General features: G+C 40.9%; 1 protein-coding gene across 7 annotated transcripts in view; it reads right to left on the bottom strand.

The window, feature by feature from the left end:
- The window catches only part of LOC106806081 (transcription initiation factor TFIID subunit 9B-like), a 45687-nt gene that overhangs the window by 10673 nt on the left and 12561 nt on the right, over positions 1-22453 (bottom strand). For all 7 annotated transcript variants that reach the window (XM_014807930.1, XM_014807928.1, XM_014807931.1 and 4 more), the window contains 2 exons: positions 10612-10740; positions 10368-10434 (listed from right to left, as the gene is read on the bottom strand). In XM_014807930.1, coding sequence (XP_014663416.1) covers positions 10368-10434; positions 10612-10740 — 196 coding nt within the window. The remainder of the gene's footprint in view (positions 1-10367; positions 10435-10611; positions 10741-22453) is intronic.

The raw sequence follows: 22453 nt of genomic DNA, 5'->3' as shown, positions 1-22453 counted from the left end.
GATATCGCTGCAGTCTCAACAGCATTCTTTGCAAACGCGGTGACACTTTCGCGAGGGGCTTCTTGATAATTCCTGTGAGCGGCTTGTGATCGGATTGCACTTCCACCTGCCTCCCGTAGACGTATTGGTGAAATTTCTCACAGGAAAACACTATTGCCAGTAGCTCTTTTTCGATTTGTGCGTAGTCACACTCTGCTGCTGTCAGTGACCTAGACACATAGGCTACTGGACCGTCTTGCAGCAGGCATGCACCAAGCCCATTCTGTGATGCATCGGCTTAAATTTTCACCGTTTTTTCTGATCATAGTAGTGTAGTACGGGTGCGCTGGTCAACTCGCCTTTGATGGCTTGAAGGGCTTTCTCATGTGTCGCATCCCACACCCATGCATTATCTTTCTTTAGCAGATCTCTGAGCGGTGCCGTGATTTCAGCCATGTTCGGAATAAACTTCGCGAGGAAGTTGACCATTCCTAAGAGTCTTTGGAGAGCTTGCTTGTTGGTCAGAGTCGGCATGTCTGCTATGGCTCGCACTTTCCGCTCATCCGGCTTGAGTCCTTCCAGAATGATCACATTTCCCATGTACTCGACTGTATCCACCTTGAATTGCATTTTAGTGGGGTTGAATTTCACATTCTGTTTTCTTGCCCTTTCCAGCACTCTCCTCACGATCCTGTCATGCTCCTCTGGGGTTTCAGCGGCGATAACCATGTCGTCGGCAATTATGCATACACCTTTCACGTCACCGAACACTTGTTGGTTCCTCTTCTGGAATACTTCACTGGCTGAACAGATACCGAAAGGCATTCTCAGAAATCGGTATCGAGAATACGGCGTATTGAACGTGCATAGGAGTGAGGATTCATGGTCGAGTTGTACCTGCCAGTAGCCATCTTTCTCGTCCAGAATCGTGAAGAATTTCTTGCCATGTAATTGTGCAGCAACGTCTTCCGGCGTCGGTATTTTGTAATGTTCTCGCCTTATGGCTGTGTTCAAATCACGCGGATCTAGGCAGAGTCGTAGAGAACCGTTCTTTTTCTCCACTATCACGAGACTGTTTACCCAAGTCTGTGAGCTCTTCCACAGGGGTTATGACACCTTCTGCCTCCATTCTGTCCAGGGTGTTCTTCAGCTTCTGTTGAAGGCGGGTGAACTACTGGTTTGACGCTGGGGTCTAGCTCAATCTTATATGTTCCTTCAAATTTTCCGAGCCCTTTAAACACATCCTCATATTCTTTCATGACGTCATCTCTTGTGAGGGGTTTCTCCTCCACGACACTTTCTAGCCTTGCAATGAGCTTCAAGTCCTGACACGATTTGAGACCTAGTATTGGTTCAGAGTCAGTTTTCATTGCATACAGCTCAACGTCTGTGTCACGTATTTTGGTAGAGATGCATCCCAGTGGCTGAAGTTTCAACCCTCCATACGCAGATAGTACGGGTTGTGTCTTACGGAGACACGGTTTCACGTGTAGTTTCGCGTAGTGTTTCTCGGGCAACACATTTGCTTCAGCACCTGTGTCAATTTTGAATTTTATTGGTTTCTTACTGCATTCCAATTTAAGTTCTGTGCGCCATGCATCGTTAGTGATTTAATTGTACTTGTCCTACCTCAACATGCACTGACCCGATGAAGAGAGTCTGTACTGGCAAATCTTCTTCCAACGCGTGAATTTTACCGGGCCCGTATTGCTTCCGGTTGCTAGCACCACGACACATATTAGCGAAGTGATTTTTCTTTTTACAGTTATGACAGTCTTGTCCGTACGCGCGACATTCGTTTTTGCCGTGTGTCTTACCACAGTTCCTGCAGTTGAATTTTGATGCAGTTTGTGGCTTAGGTTTGTGTTGAAACTTCCCTGTCTGGGACTTAGCCTGGGGCTGACGGTATTTCTGTCCCTTGCTCGATACGGCATTAATGCTCGCGGTAGCAACGTTATCTATTTCTCTGAGCTGTCTGGCACTCGCCTCGGCGGCCCTGCATAACTCAACGATCCTGCCGAGTTTAGGATTGTCAGAGTCTCTCAATAGCCTTTCCTTGAGCCTAGAGTCTGCCACACCGAAAATTATCCGGTCACGAATCATGTTGTCTCTTTGTGTGTCGAAATCACAGTTTTTTGCATGATTTTTTAGGGCAGTTACGAATTGGTCTATCGTTTCCCCTTCCCGTTGGGAGCGTTCCCAGAACGTGTACCTTTCTATAACTGTGTTTTTTCTTGGCTCACAGTACTCACTGAATTTGTGTAGAACTACATCAAGACTGTCCTTGTCCTCTTGATCCTCATATGTGAAGGTATTGTAAATTTCTATTCCTTCGTCTCCGATCGTGTGGAGTAGTATAGCAATCTTCGTAGCACCATCTTTTCTTACCGCACCTGACGCCGTGAGGTAAAGCTCGAAGCGCTGCCTCCACTTTTTCCAATTCTCTCCGAGATTCCTATCGAAATTGAGCAGGGATGGGGGTTTAAACTGTTCCATTTAAGGCGTGAATTTCGTAATTATTCTGACACCATGTAATATTTAATAGCTAAACAGCGCCATTAGGAAAGCACAACAGAATTTATTCGCCTCTGATTGGTTGATATTACATTAGAGTTATCCGGGTACTTGCGACGTATAGTGCATATATGACAGTGGTAAATGATAACTTATATATCTTTTTCCACATTGATATATTGAGCTGATCTATGTTTGGGGGTAGCTCACGTATCCATTTTGCCTGTGACGATAGGCAATTTAAAAAATCATTATCTTGAGATATGCACTACATCCCTTGTTTACGGTTAGGACTGCCTGTAGCTGGGGTGGTATGGAGGGGGGTTGGGTAATTTTATTATTGGCTATAATGCCTTTAACCAGCTCTGTGGTATTGCTCTTTTTAATCTAATGTAGTCTAAAAAGGTTATGTTAATTTTGTAATCAGTTTTTAGCTCAGCTATAGTTTTTATGTTACCAGTATCTTGCTGCATCCTTTACATAGACCAGACCTTGGTTATACCAGAGTTTAATGAAATCCAACTTAACACACTGGTTTCCCCATATCGGTTGAGTTAGTATATCTATATTATGTTTTAGTTCAAATTTTGTACTAAACTTTGTCTACGCTTGGGTAACATTTGCCCAGAAAGGATTTTCTATTTTTGAAATAATTTAAGGGCGTTATATTTACCGGGCCCATGCTAACCACTATATTCATGCCGTATTGATTAGGAAACAAATTCCAGGCATTTTGTTTAGTGCAAAATCTTCGAATCCAAGACAACTTTAGGCTTATCACATAATTTTTTATGTACCATTTTTAAGCCTCCATTTTCATAGTCTTTTGACTGCTGAGTCTTACTTATTTTTGGCGGTTTTTTGTTCCAAATAAACGCTGAGAACATTTTGTCTAGCATGTTGATAATTTTTTCATCTGGATCCGGAAGTGCTAGTAATAAGTCAGTTATCATTGGAAGAACTAGTGATTTGATAACAGTTATTTTGCCTAATGGGGTTATGTTTCGATAAGACCATGAGTGCAAGATGTTTTTCATATTTTGAATTTTGGGGAGTACATTCCATTCCGTAATATTTTGTAAATTTGTTACTTGGAATTCAACACCCAATGATTTGAATGTGTTGGTCCATTCCAGATTGTTTTCTCTGCAAAAACGTCGATCCGACTCTCTCATTGATCCAAGCCAGACTACTTTAGTTTTTCCTATATTAATTTTTAAACCAGATATTTCATAGTACCATTTAAATACATCTAGCGATTCTTTTAATGACTTTTCACTACCGTCTAAGAGAAGGGATGTGTCATCCGCATATTGGGAGATTTTAAATATGGTATTCCATAACTTTATGCCTTTAATATTTTTGTTGTTTCTAATAGCAATGCCCAAAATTTCCACACAGAGGATAAAGATGTAGGGGGAGATCGGATCTCCTTGTCGGCAACCTCTACCTAATTTAAAAAATCTTGAAAAATAGCCATTTTGAATAACGCAGGCTTCAGAACCATATTGGAACATGTGAATCCATTGTTTTATAGATTCACCAAAATTAAAGAGGTCGAAAACTTTGAGTATAAAATCCCATGATACTGAATCGAAAGCTTTTTCAAAGTCAATTACTAACAGCATTCCAGGTATGTTTTGTTTTTCAGTTTCGAACAGTACATCATGGAGTATAGTCTTATGTTTTCTCTAATAGATCTTCCTTTTAACGAAGCCTGTTTGGTCTTCGTGAATTATACTGTCTAAGACTAGTTTTAGTCTTTCAGCAATGCATGATGATATAAGTTTATATGAGATATTTAGAAGAGAAATAGGGCGCCAATTTTTTAGATAGTTTCGAGGTCTACCTGGCTTTGGTAGACATGCGATAACGCCTTGTTTTTTTGCGTTATGGACAGGTTTTCATTTTCATAAGCAAAATTGATAGATCGAAGAAGAAAGTATCCTATATCTACGCAGAAGAATTTTAGAAATTCTGCAGTGTAACCATCCAGTCTTGGACTTTTGTTATTTTTTGACCGTCTTAAAGCGTTTAGAAGACGGCGATTCGGACAGAAGTAGAATAGTTGCCCATTGCAGTTTGTCAAAATAAATATTGTCGTCCACCTCAACATGCTTTTTAGTGTAAAGAACCTCGTAGAAGTTTTTTTGCATGTTCAAAATTTTCCTTTGTTTCGAAACAGTGGTTTTATCCTCCCGTTTTATTTCATTCATGATTTTGTTTGTATACTTTCTATTTTCTAGGTGAGAAAAATAGGATGATGGTTTTTCCCCTAGTTCATACCATCTAGCTTTGGATCTGATTATTATGCCTTGGATCTGTTTATTTCTAATCTCCTGTAGTTCTAAATTGAGATGTTCTAAAGTGTCTAAATTTTGTTTGGAGTTCTGGGGGTCCATTTTAATTTTGTCATCCAGAACTTTAATTGCTTTTATTGTGTTATACAGTTATACTATGCCAAATGTGGCGTAAATGTCCAAGAAAAAAAAATGTGATGCGAAAAATCTGTAACGTAAATCGCGTTTCCATTAAATTCCATTATGTAATTAGAGACGTGTTCCTATAGTAAATTCTTAAGTAGTAGGGGCTTCTTAGTAAATGTACTAAAATGGCTATTATGAGTGCGAGTATACATTTTCAAATGCATATATTGATTTTTTCATGATATAAGACAGTATCATTGTAACACTGGGAGAAAAGGGGCATTCATAATTAGAAACACTGCATGGTAGGGAGAGAAGAGCACTATTACCATTTGGCTCGCTCTTAATTGTTATCGTTATTATGGACTGGTTTTGATGTTTTAGGTCATGATCTGGAGACCAAAACTTGCCTGGTCTCTGTTTAAAGCGGATCATTGTAAGTGCAGCCGCTGATGATGTTGTTAGTTAAAGTTACATCCTTCCCATGCCTATGTGGCGCATAGGGCGGTGCCTATCTCCGTTTCCTTCCCTAGACCCGAGTCCACGCAGCTGCTTTAACAGTAAATACTATGTACAGTGGGGGGTTAGTCCACTGGTAGTACTGCGAGTTAACTTCCCACGCTCTATCTCTACTTGCTGAAGGATATTGAGGACCTATCTGAGGATGTTGTTATTGTTAACCACTATTGAAATAACACTAGCTGCAGGGGGATTGATTTTAGAAACATGCACATTTCATAAACCATACGCACATAGGTCACACTGTCGCTGAGAGGGTCTATATGTCCCCCAGGGTACTATCGGAGGGTACCCTGTGTATGGTTCGATATATCGGAACGTACCCTGGTACTATCTAATATGCCGGACCGTACCTCGCCTACTCCGCTAACGAGTCTAGGAAGTCGCCTACGCCTACTCCCTAACCCTAACCCTGACCCTAACCCTAACCCTATCCATATCAGATAGTTACCATGCAGGGTACGTTCCGATATATCGAACCGTACGCAGGGTACTTTCCGATAGTATCCTGTAGTACAGTCGGTTAGGATCAAAATCACAAACTCGCAAATGTGAAAAAAGTGTGAAACAATTGTACACCTTGCATCACTTTGTATGTGCTCTTTATGTAAAGCGCCAGCGACACACGCGATCCACCTACCAAACGTCGCCGCCATCTTGAACCAAAATGCCGCCAGTCATTCTTAAAAAATAGCTATATCTCGTTAATAATCTCGTACAAGACTGAAAAATGACTGACAGAACGTAATTGGGTTACCTATCATACACAACGTGATGCATGTGATCGGTATTTTTTTTTTTTTTTGTTTTTTTTTTTTTTTTTTTTTTTTTTTTTTTTTTTTTTTTTTTGTTTTTTTTTTTTTTTTTTTTTTTTTTTTTTGTTTTTGGCGGGGTTAGTCTGTTGGGCAGAAGGCATGTGGGAAGGGAGCTCGGAAGTTTAGGTGAGGGGCGGAGTGCAAGGCGATTCGGCCGCGCCATCCTGAATTCAAAAATGGCCGCCGTCATTTCTTAAAAATAGCGATATCTCGGTAATAATCTTCGTACGGACTTGAAATTTACTGACGACGTAATTGGGTTACTATTTCATACACAACGGGATGCATGTGATCCAAGGCGTTTTCGGCCACCATCTTGAATTCAAAATAGCCGCGCGTCATTTCTTAAAAATAGCTATATTTTCGGTTAATAATCTTCGTACAGACTTGAAAATTTACTGACAGACGTAATTGGGTTACTATTTCATACTACAACGTGATGATGTGATCCAAAAGCGTTTTTGGCCACCATCTTGGATTCAAATGGCCACCATAAAAATTACAAACTTAGCAATTTTTTCGTTCACGGAAGATATAGAGACGTGAAAATTTGCAGACTGGCGCAGGTTAATAAGCTCTCATATTAAAACAAGACACACAAGTTCCAATTATAATTACAGCGGCGCCTATTGAATTCAACATGGCCGCCATGCACATTTATCTTTGTACTTCAAAATGATCAATGACATAGTATAACGATACAAACAAACATGGTGAAAATGTTGAATTACCGATTTTTCTCAGTATATAACAAACACAATGCCAAACTGGCAATCGGAATCCCCAGTGTGAGAGAGAGATAATTCAAGACAACAAGTTGTAGTATACAGTACACAAGAACATGCATGGCAAGCTATAATACTATTGTTTAAGTTAACACAAATGTCTCGAAACTGCATTGTCGCACAAGTTGTCGCAGATTGTCACTCAGTGCCGGTAACATGTACCTCTGCATGCACAAACACAAATATAGTACTTGTAGTACAGTATAGTATCTGTTATGTCGTCGCGTTATCGCGGGCGTATAGGTATCTGTTAAGTGCGTGCATGCGTGCTCGCGCGCGATATAGCTATCTGTTATGTGCGTGCGTGATTGCGCCGCGTATATAGCTATCTGTTATGTGCTGCGTGCGTTCTCGCGGGGCGTATAAGGTAACCTTGTTATGTGCATGCGTGCTCGCGCGCGTATTATAGCTATCTGTTATGTTGCGTGCGTGCGTTCTCGCGGCGTATATGGTATCCTTTATGTGCGTGCGTGCTCGCACGCGTATTATAGCTTTTGTTATGTCGTCGCGTGGCGTTCTCGCGGCGTATAGGTACACTGTTATGTGCTGGTGCTGCTGCTCCGCGCGTATATCGCTTCTGTATGTGCGTGCGTTCTCGCGGGCGTATAGGTACCCTGTTATGCTGCGTGCGTGCTCGTGCGCGTATATAGCTTCTGTTATGTGCGTGCGTGCGTTCTCGCGGGCAGTATAGGTACCTGTTTTGTGCGTGCGTGCTCGCGCGCGTATATAGCTTTGTTCGTGCCGTGCGTCTCTGGCGGGCGTATAAGTACCTGTTATTGCGTGCGTGCTCGCGCGCCGTATATAGCTTCTGTATGTGCGTGCGTTCTCGCGGCGCGTATAGGTACCTGTGTATGTGCGTGCGTGCTCGCGCGCGCTATATAGGCTATCCTGTTAATGTGCGTGCGTGCGTTCTCAACGGGCGTATAGATATCTGTTATGTGCGTGCGTGCTCGCGCGCGTATATAGTTACCTGTTATCTGCGTGCGTTCTCGCGGGCGTATAGGTACCTGTTATACTGCGTGCGTGCTCGCGCGCGTATATAGCTTCTATTATTGCGTGCGTTCTCGCGGCGGCTGTATAGGTACCTGTTATGTGCGTGCGTGCTCGCGCGCCGTTATATAGCTATCTGTTATGTGCGTGCGTGCGTTCTCGCGGGCGTATAGGTACCTTGTTATGTGCGTGCGTGCTGCGCGGGCGTATCGGCTAATCTGTTATGTGGCGTGCGTCTCCGCGGGCGTATAGGTACCTTGTTATGTGCGTGCTGCTCGCGCGCGCCGTATATAAGCTATCTGTTATGTGCGTGCATGCGTGCGTTCTCGCGGGCGTATAGGTACGCCGTGTTATGTGCGTGCGTGCTCGCGCGCGTAATAGGTACGGCTGTTATGTGCGTGCTGCTCGCGCGCGTATATAGCTTCTGTTATGTGCGTGCGTGCTCGTGCGCCGTATATAGCTATCTGTTATGCTGCATGCGTGCGTTCTCGCGGCGTATAGCTATCTGTTATGTGCGTGCGTGCGTGCTCGCGCGCCGTGAGTTTTGAACTGCTTGTGTACACGTCCGCGTTTACTTGAAGAACGGCACGTTGAAAATGCGTGTTTAGAACTCACACGATAAATGGCCGTGTTTTTGCCATCGTCTGCCCAGAACGCGTGTTGGATACGGCAACGTGTCGAACTTGGCCGATGGGTATTAACCTGCCGCCGACGTCGGCTAAATTTTCGCGTCTCTATATCTTCCGTGAGACCTGGGAATATTGCTAAGTTGTGTAATTTTATGCGGCCAGTTTTGAACCGCCCTTGATCAGCATCATCACGTTGTTGTTGAAATAGTAACGCCAAATTACGTCTGTCAGTAAATTTTTTCAAAGTCTGTACGAAAGATTATTAACCGAGATATAGCTATTTTTTAAGAATAGACGGCGACCATTTTGAATCAAGATGGCGCCGAAAACGCCCTGATCACATGCATCCCGTGTTGTACTGAAATAGTAACGCCAAATACGTCTGTCATCAATTATCAAGTCGCGTATCGATAAGATTATTCAACGAGATATAGCTATTTTTAAGAAATGACGGGCGGCCATTTGAATTCAAGATGGGGCCGAAAACGCCCTTGGATCACATGCATCCTTTGTGTATGAAAAGTACCCAATTAGTCTGTCAGTCATTTTCAAGTCTGTACAAGATGATTAACCGAGAATATAGCTATGTTTTAAGAAATACGCGGGCCATTTGAATTCGAGATGGCGGCCGAAAACGCCTTGATCACATGCATCCCGTTGTTGTATGAAATAGTAACCCAAATTACGTCTGTCAGTCAATTTTCAAGTCTGTACTGAAATTATAAAAACGAGAAAAATAGCTATTTTTTAAGAAATGACGGTGGCCCATTGATCAAGATGGTGGCCGAAGTGTAGGTGGATCGCGGTGTCCTGTTTTTAATGAAAGAGCATACAAAAGTAGCAATGTTTCGGCAATTTTCATACTTTTTTCACAATTTGAACGATTTTTTTCTAATCTACTGTACTACTGGGGGACATAGACCCTATGAACCACACTGTCTGATGTAATGACAGCATATTTTTACGTTTAATATGTATATTACATGTACCGATGAAGAGCAGGCAGCTGGCTGACGTGTTATTTATTACATAACTTTTATTTACAGCATTTGAGCATGCCACCTATAGTGAAAAGTAACCCACTCAATCTTTTGAAAAATTTCATAACAGCGAATTTACATTTCACATCCCGAATTGTGCGGTTATTATTTTAAATTATGTATAAACGAGTGGTTGTATCTAATGCTGTGGTTGTAAGTTCCAAAGTAGGTATAATATGGAAAATTTTCGTTACCTGAGTTTTCGTAATGCGGGATATTTTTTATACTAAAAGCTAGTCTGTTAAATGAATTACTGTAAGTGAAAAACAAGAAAACAACAAGTAAGATTCAAATTCGGTTGCCATGTTCATCATGGCCATGTTCATCATAAAAGGCCAATCATGTTCCAGGAATTTTCTAGGGGCTATAATGTCCATTTTCCAGGACTCAAAAGGTCAAGCAAAACACAATCTAATCTTTGTATTTTGTATCTTGCAATCGACAATTAATAAATAAACTGTTGCGCCGGACCCCATCGAGAGTGGGACACCAGCTCCAGGTCTCCCCCTTTTCATTGATACGGCTCACGTGAGACCTACGCGGCAACAAGTTGCAAAGTACCAATACTTATAGCTATACTTTTACTATGTTTTCTACCTTTTCCCTTTGTAAAACTATATTTAAAATTATCAAGATACTAATATTGTTGCCAGTAAACTAAAACACTTACCTTGTTGAGGTGAAATGTTTAACCTTGGTGTCATGCTTTGAACACCCAGTTGTAGTCTGGGACCAACCTACATTAATCAAAGGCAAGTCAGAGGTTTTGACTTGCATACTTTTCTCATTTATTCATGACTATAACAGTAGATTTGACCAATAATTATGCTCTAAACAAATGCAAAACTATATTAACAAGAGCGTATTAAGAAGGCCAATTGGCAGCAATTAATGACCAATGATTATTGACTCACCCTTTTGCCCCTTTGCCTATAGTTGCAGGCAAATAGACAATATCTGTCTGGTGGAAGTTTTGAACCTGTGTGTGGCTTGATAATAAGTAGTCGTTGGCTGTTCTTTTGCCTTGACAGCTCAATCACAAGCTACAAGTAGGTTCAAGAAAAAAAGATAAACAATTTTAACTTTTAACTATGCGAAAGTGTACACGGCACATATAAAATTGCAGATTTTAGTAATATTAGCATTATATGACTCTGATAACCTTAGTGTCAAGTGCTATAGCTATAGTAGCCGCCTATGAGGGATAGATCAATGCGAAAACGTGGAAATTGCGTCTTCAACATCGATCGGCGAAATAACAGCACAGAAAAAGACGCTTGTTCCAGTGACGATCTTTGGCCTTGCTAGCGCATGCATATATACATTATAGCTGTTCAAACAACTCCTAAAATTTACCGTGACAATCCACGAATTTAGTGCTGTCGTAATTATAAAACGACTAGAAAAAAGCAAACTAAAACGCAAATTTTCATAACTATAATTACTCGTAACTAACGTCGGAATTTGGAGGAGCGATGAACAAAAACGAGTATCCGTCACATTTGATGCACACATATACTTCGCCGCACACCACGAGTGTCGATTTTGCGGCTTACAGAGTGTGAAATTCGCAGTAAGAGCCGCATAGAAACATGTAAAATTAGCAACAGTCTCTCGAGACACGATGAGAGCAAACGGGCGAGAGTTAACTTTTGCGCACAGCTGCACCGACGGCTAGGTGTGAAAGAATAATTCCGATTCATTATCAGCTACCTGCTATAGGCACACACTAGAAGTTTTAATTTTTTGCACGAGTTCTCATCGTCGGTCGGCTTCACTGCCTTAACAGAAAATAATAACGCAAGATTGCCCATGTCCTCTCCTCTGGGAAGCTCTACACAATATAACAGCTGGTAAATCACCTACGTCCAAACGAGTCATGTCTCAGGGGGAGTACGTTGGGACGTTACTGCGTGTGTATAGATATATATGTATATAATATAATATATATTGCAATGTAATATATATATATATAAATATATATATATATATAATTATATATTATATATATAATATAAATATATAATATATAATAATATATAAATATAATAACTTATAATAATAATTAATATAATAAATAAATAATAATAATAATAATAATAATATAATAATATAATAAAATTATTATAAATATATAATATATATAATATATATATTAATATATAATATAATATATAATAATATATTATAATAATAATAATAATATATTATATATTAATAATATATAATATATATATAATATATAATATACTATATAATATATATATATTATATATATATATATTATATAATATATATAATGTAATATATATTGCAATGTATATTATATAATATTGCAATGTAAGAATATCGATGAGTTGAACTTTCTTGTCTCGTCGGCGTTCTCGGCCCCCGTCAGTAATAACAGATTTCATACACGCCTACCGCAAACGAGTCATGTCTCAGGGGGAGTACGTTGGGGACGTTACTGCGTGTGTATAGATAATATGTATATAACGTATAATATATATAATTAGTAAATATATATTATATATCATATAATATATAGTATAATATAGTATATTATATAATATTATATAATGTATATAATATATTATATATATATATACATAATATAGATATATAATATATAAATAATAAATAATATAAATATAATAAATAATAATAATAATTAATTAATAAATATAAAATAATATAATATAATATATAAATAATATATATAAATATAAATATATATATATAATAATAATAATATAATAATAGATAATAAAATGTATATAGATATAATATATAATATATAATATAGATATATAATATATAATATATATATATATATATATATATATATATATATATTATATATATAATATATATAATGTAATATATATTGCAATGTATATTATATAATATTGCAATGTAAGAATATCGATGAGTGAACTTTCTTGTCTCGTCGGCGTTCCGGCCCCGTCAGTATACAGATTTGCCTATATCGTCATATGTCCGTGTATAGTCACTAGTCACTCTAGTGCATGTTTTGGGCTAGCAATCGTGAAGTGATCAAGTCAAGATCAAGTCAGTATCTCACCGACCTTGACACTGGTAAGGCCGTTGGATTAGATGGAATAGATGCGCGTTTTCTTAAACTCGGATCATATGTCTTAGCTCCGTCATTGGCAAAAGTGTTAAATATGTGTATGTTGTATATGTGTTTCCCGTCCAAGTGGAAAGTCGCTAAAGTATATGTCTTATTCAAAACTGGGTCGACTTCTGCCATGAACAATTTTAGGCCTATATCTGTCTTACCTATCCTGAGCAAGCTCCTTGAAATACATGTGCATGATTGTTTATACTCATTTTTACAACAGCACAATCTCTTATCCTAGTATCAATCTGGCTTTAAGAAAGGCTTCTCCTGTGAGTCTGCTCTCATCAACCTCACTGACGTTTTCTACAAATGCATCGACTCAGCTGAACATATTTTATCTGGAGTTCTCCTACTTGATTTTCGTAAAGCCTTTGATCTCGTTGATCACTGTCTCTTACTTAAAAAGCTGAAAATGTATAGATGTGATGATGCAGCAATGAAATTTTTCGAGAGTTTTTTTATCTAACAGATACTCCAGAGTATTTTTTAATGGGTCATTATCAGCTGAAGTGCCCATATTCGTTGGTGTCCCACAAGGTTCTATTTTGGGGCCCCTCTTTTTTATTATGTTTATAAATGACATGCTCCTGCACATTAACAATGCCAATATTCATATGTATGCTGACGACTCCACCGTTGTTGTTACTGACAAATCTTTGCCTAACCTGAAACAGCGTCTAAATAACAATATGGAGAAAGTTCGTGAGTGGTGTTCTAAAAACAAAATGGTCATCAATCCATCGAAGACCAAAACCATGCTGGTCACTTCCAGACAGAATCGTTCTACGCTCCCATTCGCGGTACTCCATACTGTCTATGATGGCTCTGTTCTTCCCACCACGTCGAGTGAGAAAATCTTAGGTATCCATGTTGATGAAAATCTCACGTTTAAAGAACACATAATGAACGTGTGTGCCAAGATCTCAAAAAAGCTGGCACTGTTTTGGAAATCATGATTCCTGCCTGAAGTTTTACTTTGGCTTTGTTTTACCTGATATTGATTATGGTATTGTTGTGTGGGGAAATGCCGCGAAGAGTTATATTGACAAAGTTTTTAACCTGCAGAAACATTTTGCGCGGTTGATTCTTAACATTCGTAGACATTCAGACGCCTGAACTGAAGAAATCTTTTCGCAGCTAGGTTTTATGACTGTTCGCCAACGTTTTTATTACCATCGATCTCTTTTAACTTACAAAATTTTACGTAAGCAGGCACCTGCCTATCTTGACGGTTTCTTTTACTTTTAAACATGAAGTGAGCTCCAGACGGACGCGTAGTGTGTGTGTGCAGATGAAGCGCGTTTGTATCCGCCCCGTGCACGCACTGAAATGCTACGAAAATCTTTTCGGTGTGCGGCGGCATCTGAATGGAATAATTTACCTCCTGACGTTCGAGATGCCCCCACCATTTCTTCTTTTAAAGTCCGTCTAAAGAAAATCTTGCCCTATCAATAGGGCCAATTGTGCTCTACTTACTCAGTACAATTTTAGTCAAAGTATTTCAACCTATTGTGTATTTATTTAATATTTAACCGTTCTGTTGCTGTGAGACGGCCATGTGGAAGATAGGTCCGCGCCAATTTATTGTGTCTGTACCTAACATGTTTTACCGTCGTTAAATAAAGTTTTTACTTACTTACTTACTTACTAGATCACACTTTGTTTGCGCTGTTTTGCAACTGAATACCCGGGCTCGGTTTATCACGCGCACCGAAACGTATTGCAAATACCAATAAAAAAACGATGCGGTTGTAAAGTCAAAATATCGATGAATGTGTAAAAGGATTTCGTGAGCAAAGCGGCGTTTCAGAGATGTATAAACTTTAAAAAGTACACGACACACGAGGGACCGCCACATGCTTGTGCTCACCATAAAAAGCATGTAGAACCCTACTTCTCGGTAGAACACTCGCCAATACGTCGTTTCCAGTAAAGAAACAATTCGCGGTTGTGTGCTAATAAAATAATAATATACTACAGGGGTAGAAATTAACTTTTGAACACGGGAGTCCAACGGACTCCCTACCCTCAAAAAAAGGGAGTCCGCAGCAAAATAAAGGAGTCCGCAGTCTGAGGTTTAAAATTAAAGATATTAACAATAACGCATATGCTTATTTTTAAGATTCATGCGGTTGCACGTCTGTCAAATGTTTTTTGGACATTAGCTGAAAAAATACGGTAATTCCGCGAGGCCGTGCTCCGGAGCGAAGTAGTATGGCAGAATTTTTAGGGAGTCACACGGACTCCTGCATATGTCAAATCAGGGAGTCCGACAGTAAATCAGGGAGTATTTGACTCCGGACTCCCGTTAATTTCGCACCCTGTATATATATACACAGTAAGAGAAATAAAGACACCGACACCATATAACGAGGCACGACAGAAATTACGGGCGGGCGGCCGCTGCGCGCTTCATCATATATCTCTTCATTTCTAACGATTACTTAGTTTAATGGCTCGAAAGACCGCTATCAGAAGAACACACACAGAGACGCACGCACGCGCGCACGCACGCACGCACGCACGCACACACACACATACACACACACACACACACACACACAACATCACACACAACGCAGCACACACACTACGTGCGTTACAGTCGCGGCTCAACATTGCTTTTGTCTGTCCATTAAACTCCATGTCACAACCGCTCAATAATAGTTAGTCCGTATTATATATAACCTAAAGGGCAGATATAACGTGACTTCAAGATGGGGAATTAGTTGCCCAAGAGTGTTTCCATTTGAAACGCCGGGGAACGCTGTGCCCACTGGAATGATGGTGAATAAAGACGGCAATAGTATTGCGTGGAACGCATCACTGGCAGTTCCCTAAAAAGTTCAAACAGTCGCTTTGCATCTCGGATACGAGAAGACAGCTGAGGTAAGGTGTAGCTAGTGTAGTATAGAATAACACACAAAGTGCAGATCTGCATGTGTAATAGGGATGCTGACATAAAATTATACACGTGCTCATACGTTTACCGCCACACAGAAACAAAAAGCACATTTTTTGTTCCTTTGTACTATGTTGAAACTAGGCATTGTCACGTGCCCCGCGGAGTCGCCTGGCTCGTTACACATGATGTATGAAATATATTATAGCGAATTTAATAATCTCTTTCATGATAGAAATTGGCAGTCAGAATGCCGTTTGAACGTACGTTCAAAGACCTGCCATGCTATGCCGATAATTACAGGGATCGGTCGAATCAATATAGCCACTGGAGTTCTGGCCACTTCTCAATGCTACGACGCCTCTCATTACCATGTAAACTACGTCTTTTCGAGTGTTCGTGCGCGTCTCTATTCAGGCAGCCGCACATACGTAATAACTACGTTCAAGGTACGTGTAAATTTATAACGAATGCAGCTCACCGCCAAACCGCGATCCCGTGTTCTTGTACGTTGATTTACCGCGCAAAAAATTCTGCATTTATAATACAGGCGCGACACTAGCGCGACAGTCGCGACAGTCCGCGAATACTGCATATACATAGCTGCGATAACGCACGCGTTACGTCCGTGTGTCATGTCACATTTGCGCAGCAGACCTGGGATGGATTCAAAATCGCTCAGGGTCTGTCAGGGAAGTGTATTGGCATGAGTAATATTCTACTGAAACTTCCTCTAGTCCTATGTCAACAGAACAGAGCGCAACGCAGCGCAACGGCGACGCAACCTTAAATATAACATAATACAACACCAGAGGGTGGAAATATGCACTCGTTTCACAGTTCAAGACACTTTCTTGAAAATAACAGCGAAAATAGAAGATCTTTCGCCAAATTTTATAACGGACAAGCAGCGTGCGTGATAGACTCATTCAAACTTGTCCGCATTATATAACGTGTCGACAATGCGAACGCCTCACCGACGGTCTGCATCTCTCGTACGGATCTATTATAGTGTCGTAATAAATAGGAAACTTTTTCATCCCTTATTTTTCTCATTTTCGCACACGCGTGCTATAAAAATCATCCCCGAACGTGATCCACCCGGCCACAGGCACTTGAGCGTTTCAATAGAATATAATACTAAAGTAAATACGAAATCTAATTTAACTACGCAACGCTCTAATGTTCTCTTAGCTCTCTTTCAGCTATTATTGGCACAATTTCCCTGTAAATGCCGTCCAAAGCTCATCTGGCAATACACGCTGGCTGCCGCTGTATTATATATTTAGGTGACAGTGATGCAGGCCAGCTAGCGTGGCGGCAGCCAGCGTGTGTTGGCAGATAAGCATTTGATGGCATTTACAAGAAAATTGTCGGCAAAAAATAGGTGAAAGAGAGTAGAGAAACATTAAGACTTTGGTAGTAAAATAGATTTCGTATTTATTTAGCATTAAATTTTATTGAAACGCTTCCAAGATGCCCTGTGCACCCGGCCACAACTCGAGTACGTAAACGAAACGAAACGAGAGCTCGCAACATTGTCACGAAAACGTGCGGAGCTACGTAAACGCAATCCAGCCACCGTGCCGACGACAAGATCTGTTGCGATGGCGTACGCCTGTTAGAGACGATTTGCTTCACGGGAGTAGAGCGAGAGCGACTATCGAGCAGGCAGCTCGCTCTCTATATCCCTTCTCTTTTTCCTTCGCGTTCGCCCCTACCCCTTCTCTGTCTGTCTGTCTCTCTTCTCTCCCTCTCTTCTCTCTCTTTTCTCTCTCCTCTCTCTCTCTCTCTCCTCTGCTATAATATTATATATATATATATATATATATATATATATACAGTATTCTACTCTCATTTGCTTAGGGTGTGCATGTGTGACACAGTCAGGCGCAAGGTATGTGGCACCGATCTTTAGTGTGTGGTGCAAATTAATCAGCGTGGAAACGAATGACACGATTTTAATTCAATTACTTCAATTCATTTGGGTGACGCATGAAAATGCGTGTGGATATCTGAGTGCACGGGATAATGAACGAATCGTGTGAGAAGCAAACGGACTTTTTGCGAGACAGTCGCATGACCGTCATATTCCTTTATTTGACTTTTTTTCTATTAGCGACCACGAAGGTGAGAGGCGAAATCATGAGAAGAAATAATGTCATAGTGCTGATCATGTAAGACAGATGAGCTAACATGATAACTTAGGTGTTCACTTATATTGAGCATACTGCCATGCAAGAGACATCTAGGAGACAATCTTGGAACAATCTTAAACAATCTTGGACAATCTTGGACAATCTTGGGCAATCTTGGACAATCTTGGAGACAATCTTGGAACTGGTGATATCATAATTCCGCTGAGTCGCGGCTCCGTTCAGTTGATACTATAACACGCAAGACTTCAAGTTTAAAAGTGAGTGGACTAAACTGAGAGTGGTAGCTGTGGGTGGGTTCGCATTCTGCAATATAGTCTCAAGCCATGAGTAAACATCATTGCAGCTGCATCCTCATTTTTGCGGATTTTTTCCTAAGCGGATTGTGGATGTTAGCGTTTTAGTTAACGCATGTATCAAAGCGTTCGCTGCTGTGTACGTTGACGGTCGCCAGCTTCTACGAGGAACCGTAACGGTCAACCAATCAGGTTTGTTAACTAGATAAAAGCACGTTAGGTCGAGAGTTTTTGCAATTTTAAACCAATAAGCCTACAATTAGCGTGGCGACGTGAGTGTGAAGAATCCATTCAGTGAAAAACTGTGAAAAATCTAGCAGAGTACTTACTATCCGATTTACGACTGTTAATAAAAGTCGCCGCGCTTTGAGGTGAAGTATAGTTGGCAGGTAAACACGCTAAGAAGTCTTTAAGTCGTTGAATTTAGCATAGATCTTTTACGGTGATTTTACTGCGCATATTGTAACAGGTGAAATTGACTTATGTTGTGCTAAGAATGTACACCTTCACAAACTTCTCGTGGTAAGCCAATCTATCTATCTATCTATCTATCTATCTATCTATCTATCTATCTATCTATCTATCTATCTATCTATCTATCTATCTATCTATCTATCTATCTATCTCACACACACACACACATACGTGCGTTACAGTCGCGCTCAACATTGCTTTTGTCTGTCCATTAAACTCCATGTCACAACCGCTCAATAATAGTTAGTCGTATTATATATAACCTAAAGGGCAGATATAACGTGACTTCAGATGGGGAATTAGTTGCCCAAGAGTGTTTCCATCTGAAACGCCGGGGAACCTGTGCCCACTGGAATGATGGTGAATAAAGACGGCAATAGTATTGCGTGGAACGCATCACTGCAGTTCCCTAAAAAGTTCAAAACAGTCGCTTTGCATCTCGGATACGAGAAGAAGCTAAGGTAGTGTAGCTAGTGTAGTATAGATAACACAAAGTGCAGATCTGCATGTGTAATAGGGATGCTGACATAAAATTATACACGTGCCATACGTTACCACACAGAAACAAAAGCACATTTTTTGTTCTTTGTTTATGTTTGAAACAGGCATTGTCACGTGCCCCGCGGAGTCGCCTGGCTCGTTACACATGATGTATGAATATATTATAGCAATTTAATAATCTCTTTCATGATAGAAATTGGCAGTCAGAATGCCGTTTGAACGTACGTTCAAAGACTGCATGCTATGCGATAATTATCAGGGATCGGTCGAATCAATATAGCCACCGGGGTTCTGGCCACTTCTAATGCTACGACGCCTCTCATTATGCATGTAAACTACGTCTTTTCGAGTGTTCGTGCGTCTCTTATTCATGCAGCCGACATAGTAATAATACGTTCAAGGTACGTGTAAATTTATAACGAATGCAGCTCACCGCCAAACGCGATCCGTGTTCTTGTACGTTGATTTACCGGCAAAAAATTCTGCATTTATAATACAGGCGCGACACTAGCGCGACAGTCGCGACAGTCGCGAAATACTGCATATACATAGCTGCGATAACGCACGCGTTACGTCCGTGTGTCATGTCACATTTGCGCAGCAGACCTGGGATGGATTCAAAATATCGCTCAGGGTTCTGTCAGGGTAGTGTATTGGCATGAGTAAATTCTACTGAATTCCTCTAGGTTCCTATGTCAACAGAACAGAGCGCAACGCAGCGCAACGCGACGCAACCTTAATATAACATAATACAACACCAGAGGGTGGAAATAGCACTCGCTTTCACAGTTCAAGACACTTTCTTGAAAATAACAGCGAAAAATAGAAGTATCTTTCCCAAATTATAACGGACAAGCAGCGTGCGTGATAGACTCATTCAAACTTGTCCCATTATATACGTGTCGACAATGCGAACCCTCACCGACGTCTGCATTTCTCGTACGGATCTATTATAGTGTCGTAATAAATAGGAAACTTTTTCATCCCTTATTTTTCTCATTTTCGCACACGCGTGCTATAAAATCATCCCGAACGTGATCCACCCGGCCACAGGCACTTGGAGCGTTTCAATAGAATATAATACTAAATAAATACGAAATCTATTTACTACCAACGTCTTAATGTTTCTCTACTCTCTTTCACCTATTATTGCCGACAATTTCCTGTAAATGCCGTCCAAATGCTCATCTGCAATACACGCTGGCTGCCGCGTGTATTATATATTTAGGTGACAGTATGCAGCAGCTAGCGTGCGGCAGCCAGCGTGTGTTGCAGATAAGCATTTGGATGGCATTTACAAGAAATTGTCGGCAATAATAGGTGAAAGAGAGTAGAGAAACATTAAGACTTTGGTAGTAAATAGATTTCGTATTTATTTAGCATTAAATTTTATTGAAACGCTCCAAGATGCCTGTGCACCCGGCAACAACTCGAGTACGTAAACGAAACGAAACGAGGAGCTCGCACCATTTGTCACGAAACGTGCGGAGCTACGTAAACCAATCCAGCCACCGTGGCCGACGACAAGATCTGTTGCGATGGCGTACCCTGTTAGAGACGATTTGCTTCACGGGAGTAGAGCGAGAGCGACTATCGAGCAGGCAGCTCGCTCTCTATATCCCTTCTCTTTTTCCTTCGCTCGCCCCTACCCCTTCTCTGTCTGTCTGTCTCTCTCTCTCTCTCTCTCTCTCTCTCTCTCTCTCTCTCTCTCTCTCTCTCTCTCTCTCTCAATGAGAATAAGTAGATAGATAGAAGAAACTAGATAGTAGATAGATAGATAGATAGAATAGCAGATAGATAGATAGATTAGAGATGGATAGATAGCTAGATAGATAGATAGCATAGATAGATAGATAGATAGATAGATAGATAGATAGATAGATAGATAGATATATAGATAATAGATAGATAATAGATAGATAGATGATAGATAGATAGATAGATAGATAGATCAGATAGATGATTGGCTTACCGACGAGAAGTTTGTGAAGGTGCTACATTCTCTAGCCCAACATAAAGTCATCTTCACCTGTTACAATATCGCGCAGTAAATCACCGCTATCAAAGTCTTCATGCTATTCAACGACTTAAAGACTTCTTAGCGGTGTTACCTGCAACATCTACTTCACCTCAAAGCGCGCGACTTTTGATTAACAGTCGTAAATCGGATTCAGTAAGTACTCGTGCTAGCATTTTTCAACAGTTTTTCACTGAATGGATTCTTCACACTCGGCTACCACGTCGCCACGCAATTGTAGCTTTCTTGGTTTCAAAATTGGCAAAAAACTGGCTCGAACCCCGTAACGGTTGCCGTTTTATCTAGGTGTAACACGAGACCGGATTGCGCTTGACGCGGTTCACGGGTTCTCGTAGACAGCTCGGCGACCGGTCAACAGTACACAGCAGCGAACGCTTGTGATAGCAGCGCGTTAACCTAAAACGCTAACATCCACATGCCGCTTACGGAAAAAATCCGCCAAAAATGAGGAGCCGCTGGCATCGATGTTATAGCTCATCGGCTTGAGAACTAGTAATTGCAGAATGCGAACCCACGGCCAACAGCTACGCACTCTCAGTTTAGTCCAAGTCACTTTACAACTTGAAGCTTGCGTGTTATAGTATCAACTGAAGCAGCCAGCGACTCAGCGGAAAATTATGATATCACCAGTTCCAAGATTGTTCTCCCAAGATTGTCCCAAGATTGCCGCATAGATTGTCCAAGATTGTCCCAAGATTTAGTTTAAATCTTTCAAGAGTTGTCTCCTAGATTGTCTCTTGCCATGGCAGTATGCTCAATATAAGTGCAACACCTAAGTTATCATGTTAGCTCTATCTGTCTTACATGATCAGACTATGACATTATTGTCCTTCTGCATGATTTCGCCTCTGCACGCCTTCGTGGTCGCCTAGAGTAGAAAAAGAGGTCCAAATAAGAGGAATATGACGGTCATCGGGCGCACTGGTCCGGTCGGCACCAACAGTCCCGCTCCTCCTCGCGGTGCCCTCCACCCGGCCACGCATTCGTTTCATTATCCCGGGTCACTCACGATCATCGCAGCCCCACCCGCCGCCCGGCCCCCTGCGGCCGCCGCGGCCTTTTCATCGCGTCACCCCCCAAATCGCATTCGAGTACATTCGGAACTTAGAACATCCGCGGCGCGCCGGGCGCTCAGTGGCCGGTCGTGTTTGCGCGACGCTGATTAATCTCTTCGCCACGACCACTAAAGATCGGTGGCGCAAGTACCTTGCCCGCGCCCTGCCTGTGTTCGGACAGGCTCCCCA

This window comes from Priapulus caudatus, unplaced genomic scaffold, assembly GCF_000485595.1.
Source record: "Priapulus caudatus unplaced genomic scaffold, Priapulus_caudatus-5.0.1 Scaffold140, whole genome shotgun sequence".
Taxonomy (NCBI): domain Eukaryota; kingdom Metazoa; phylum Priapulida; class Priapulimorpha; order Priapulimorphida; family Priapulidae; genus Priapulus; species Priapulus caudatus.
Note: the sequence above shows the minus strand (reverse complement) of the source record. Positions and strands in the feature narration are given on the sequence as shown.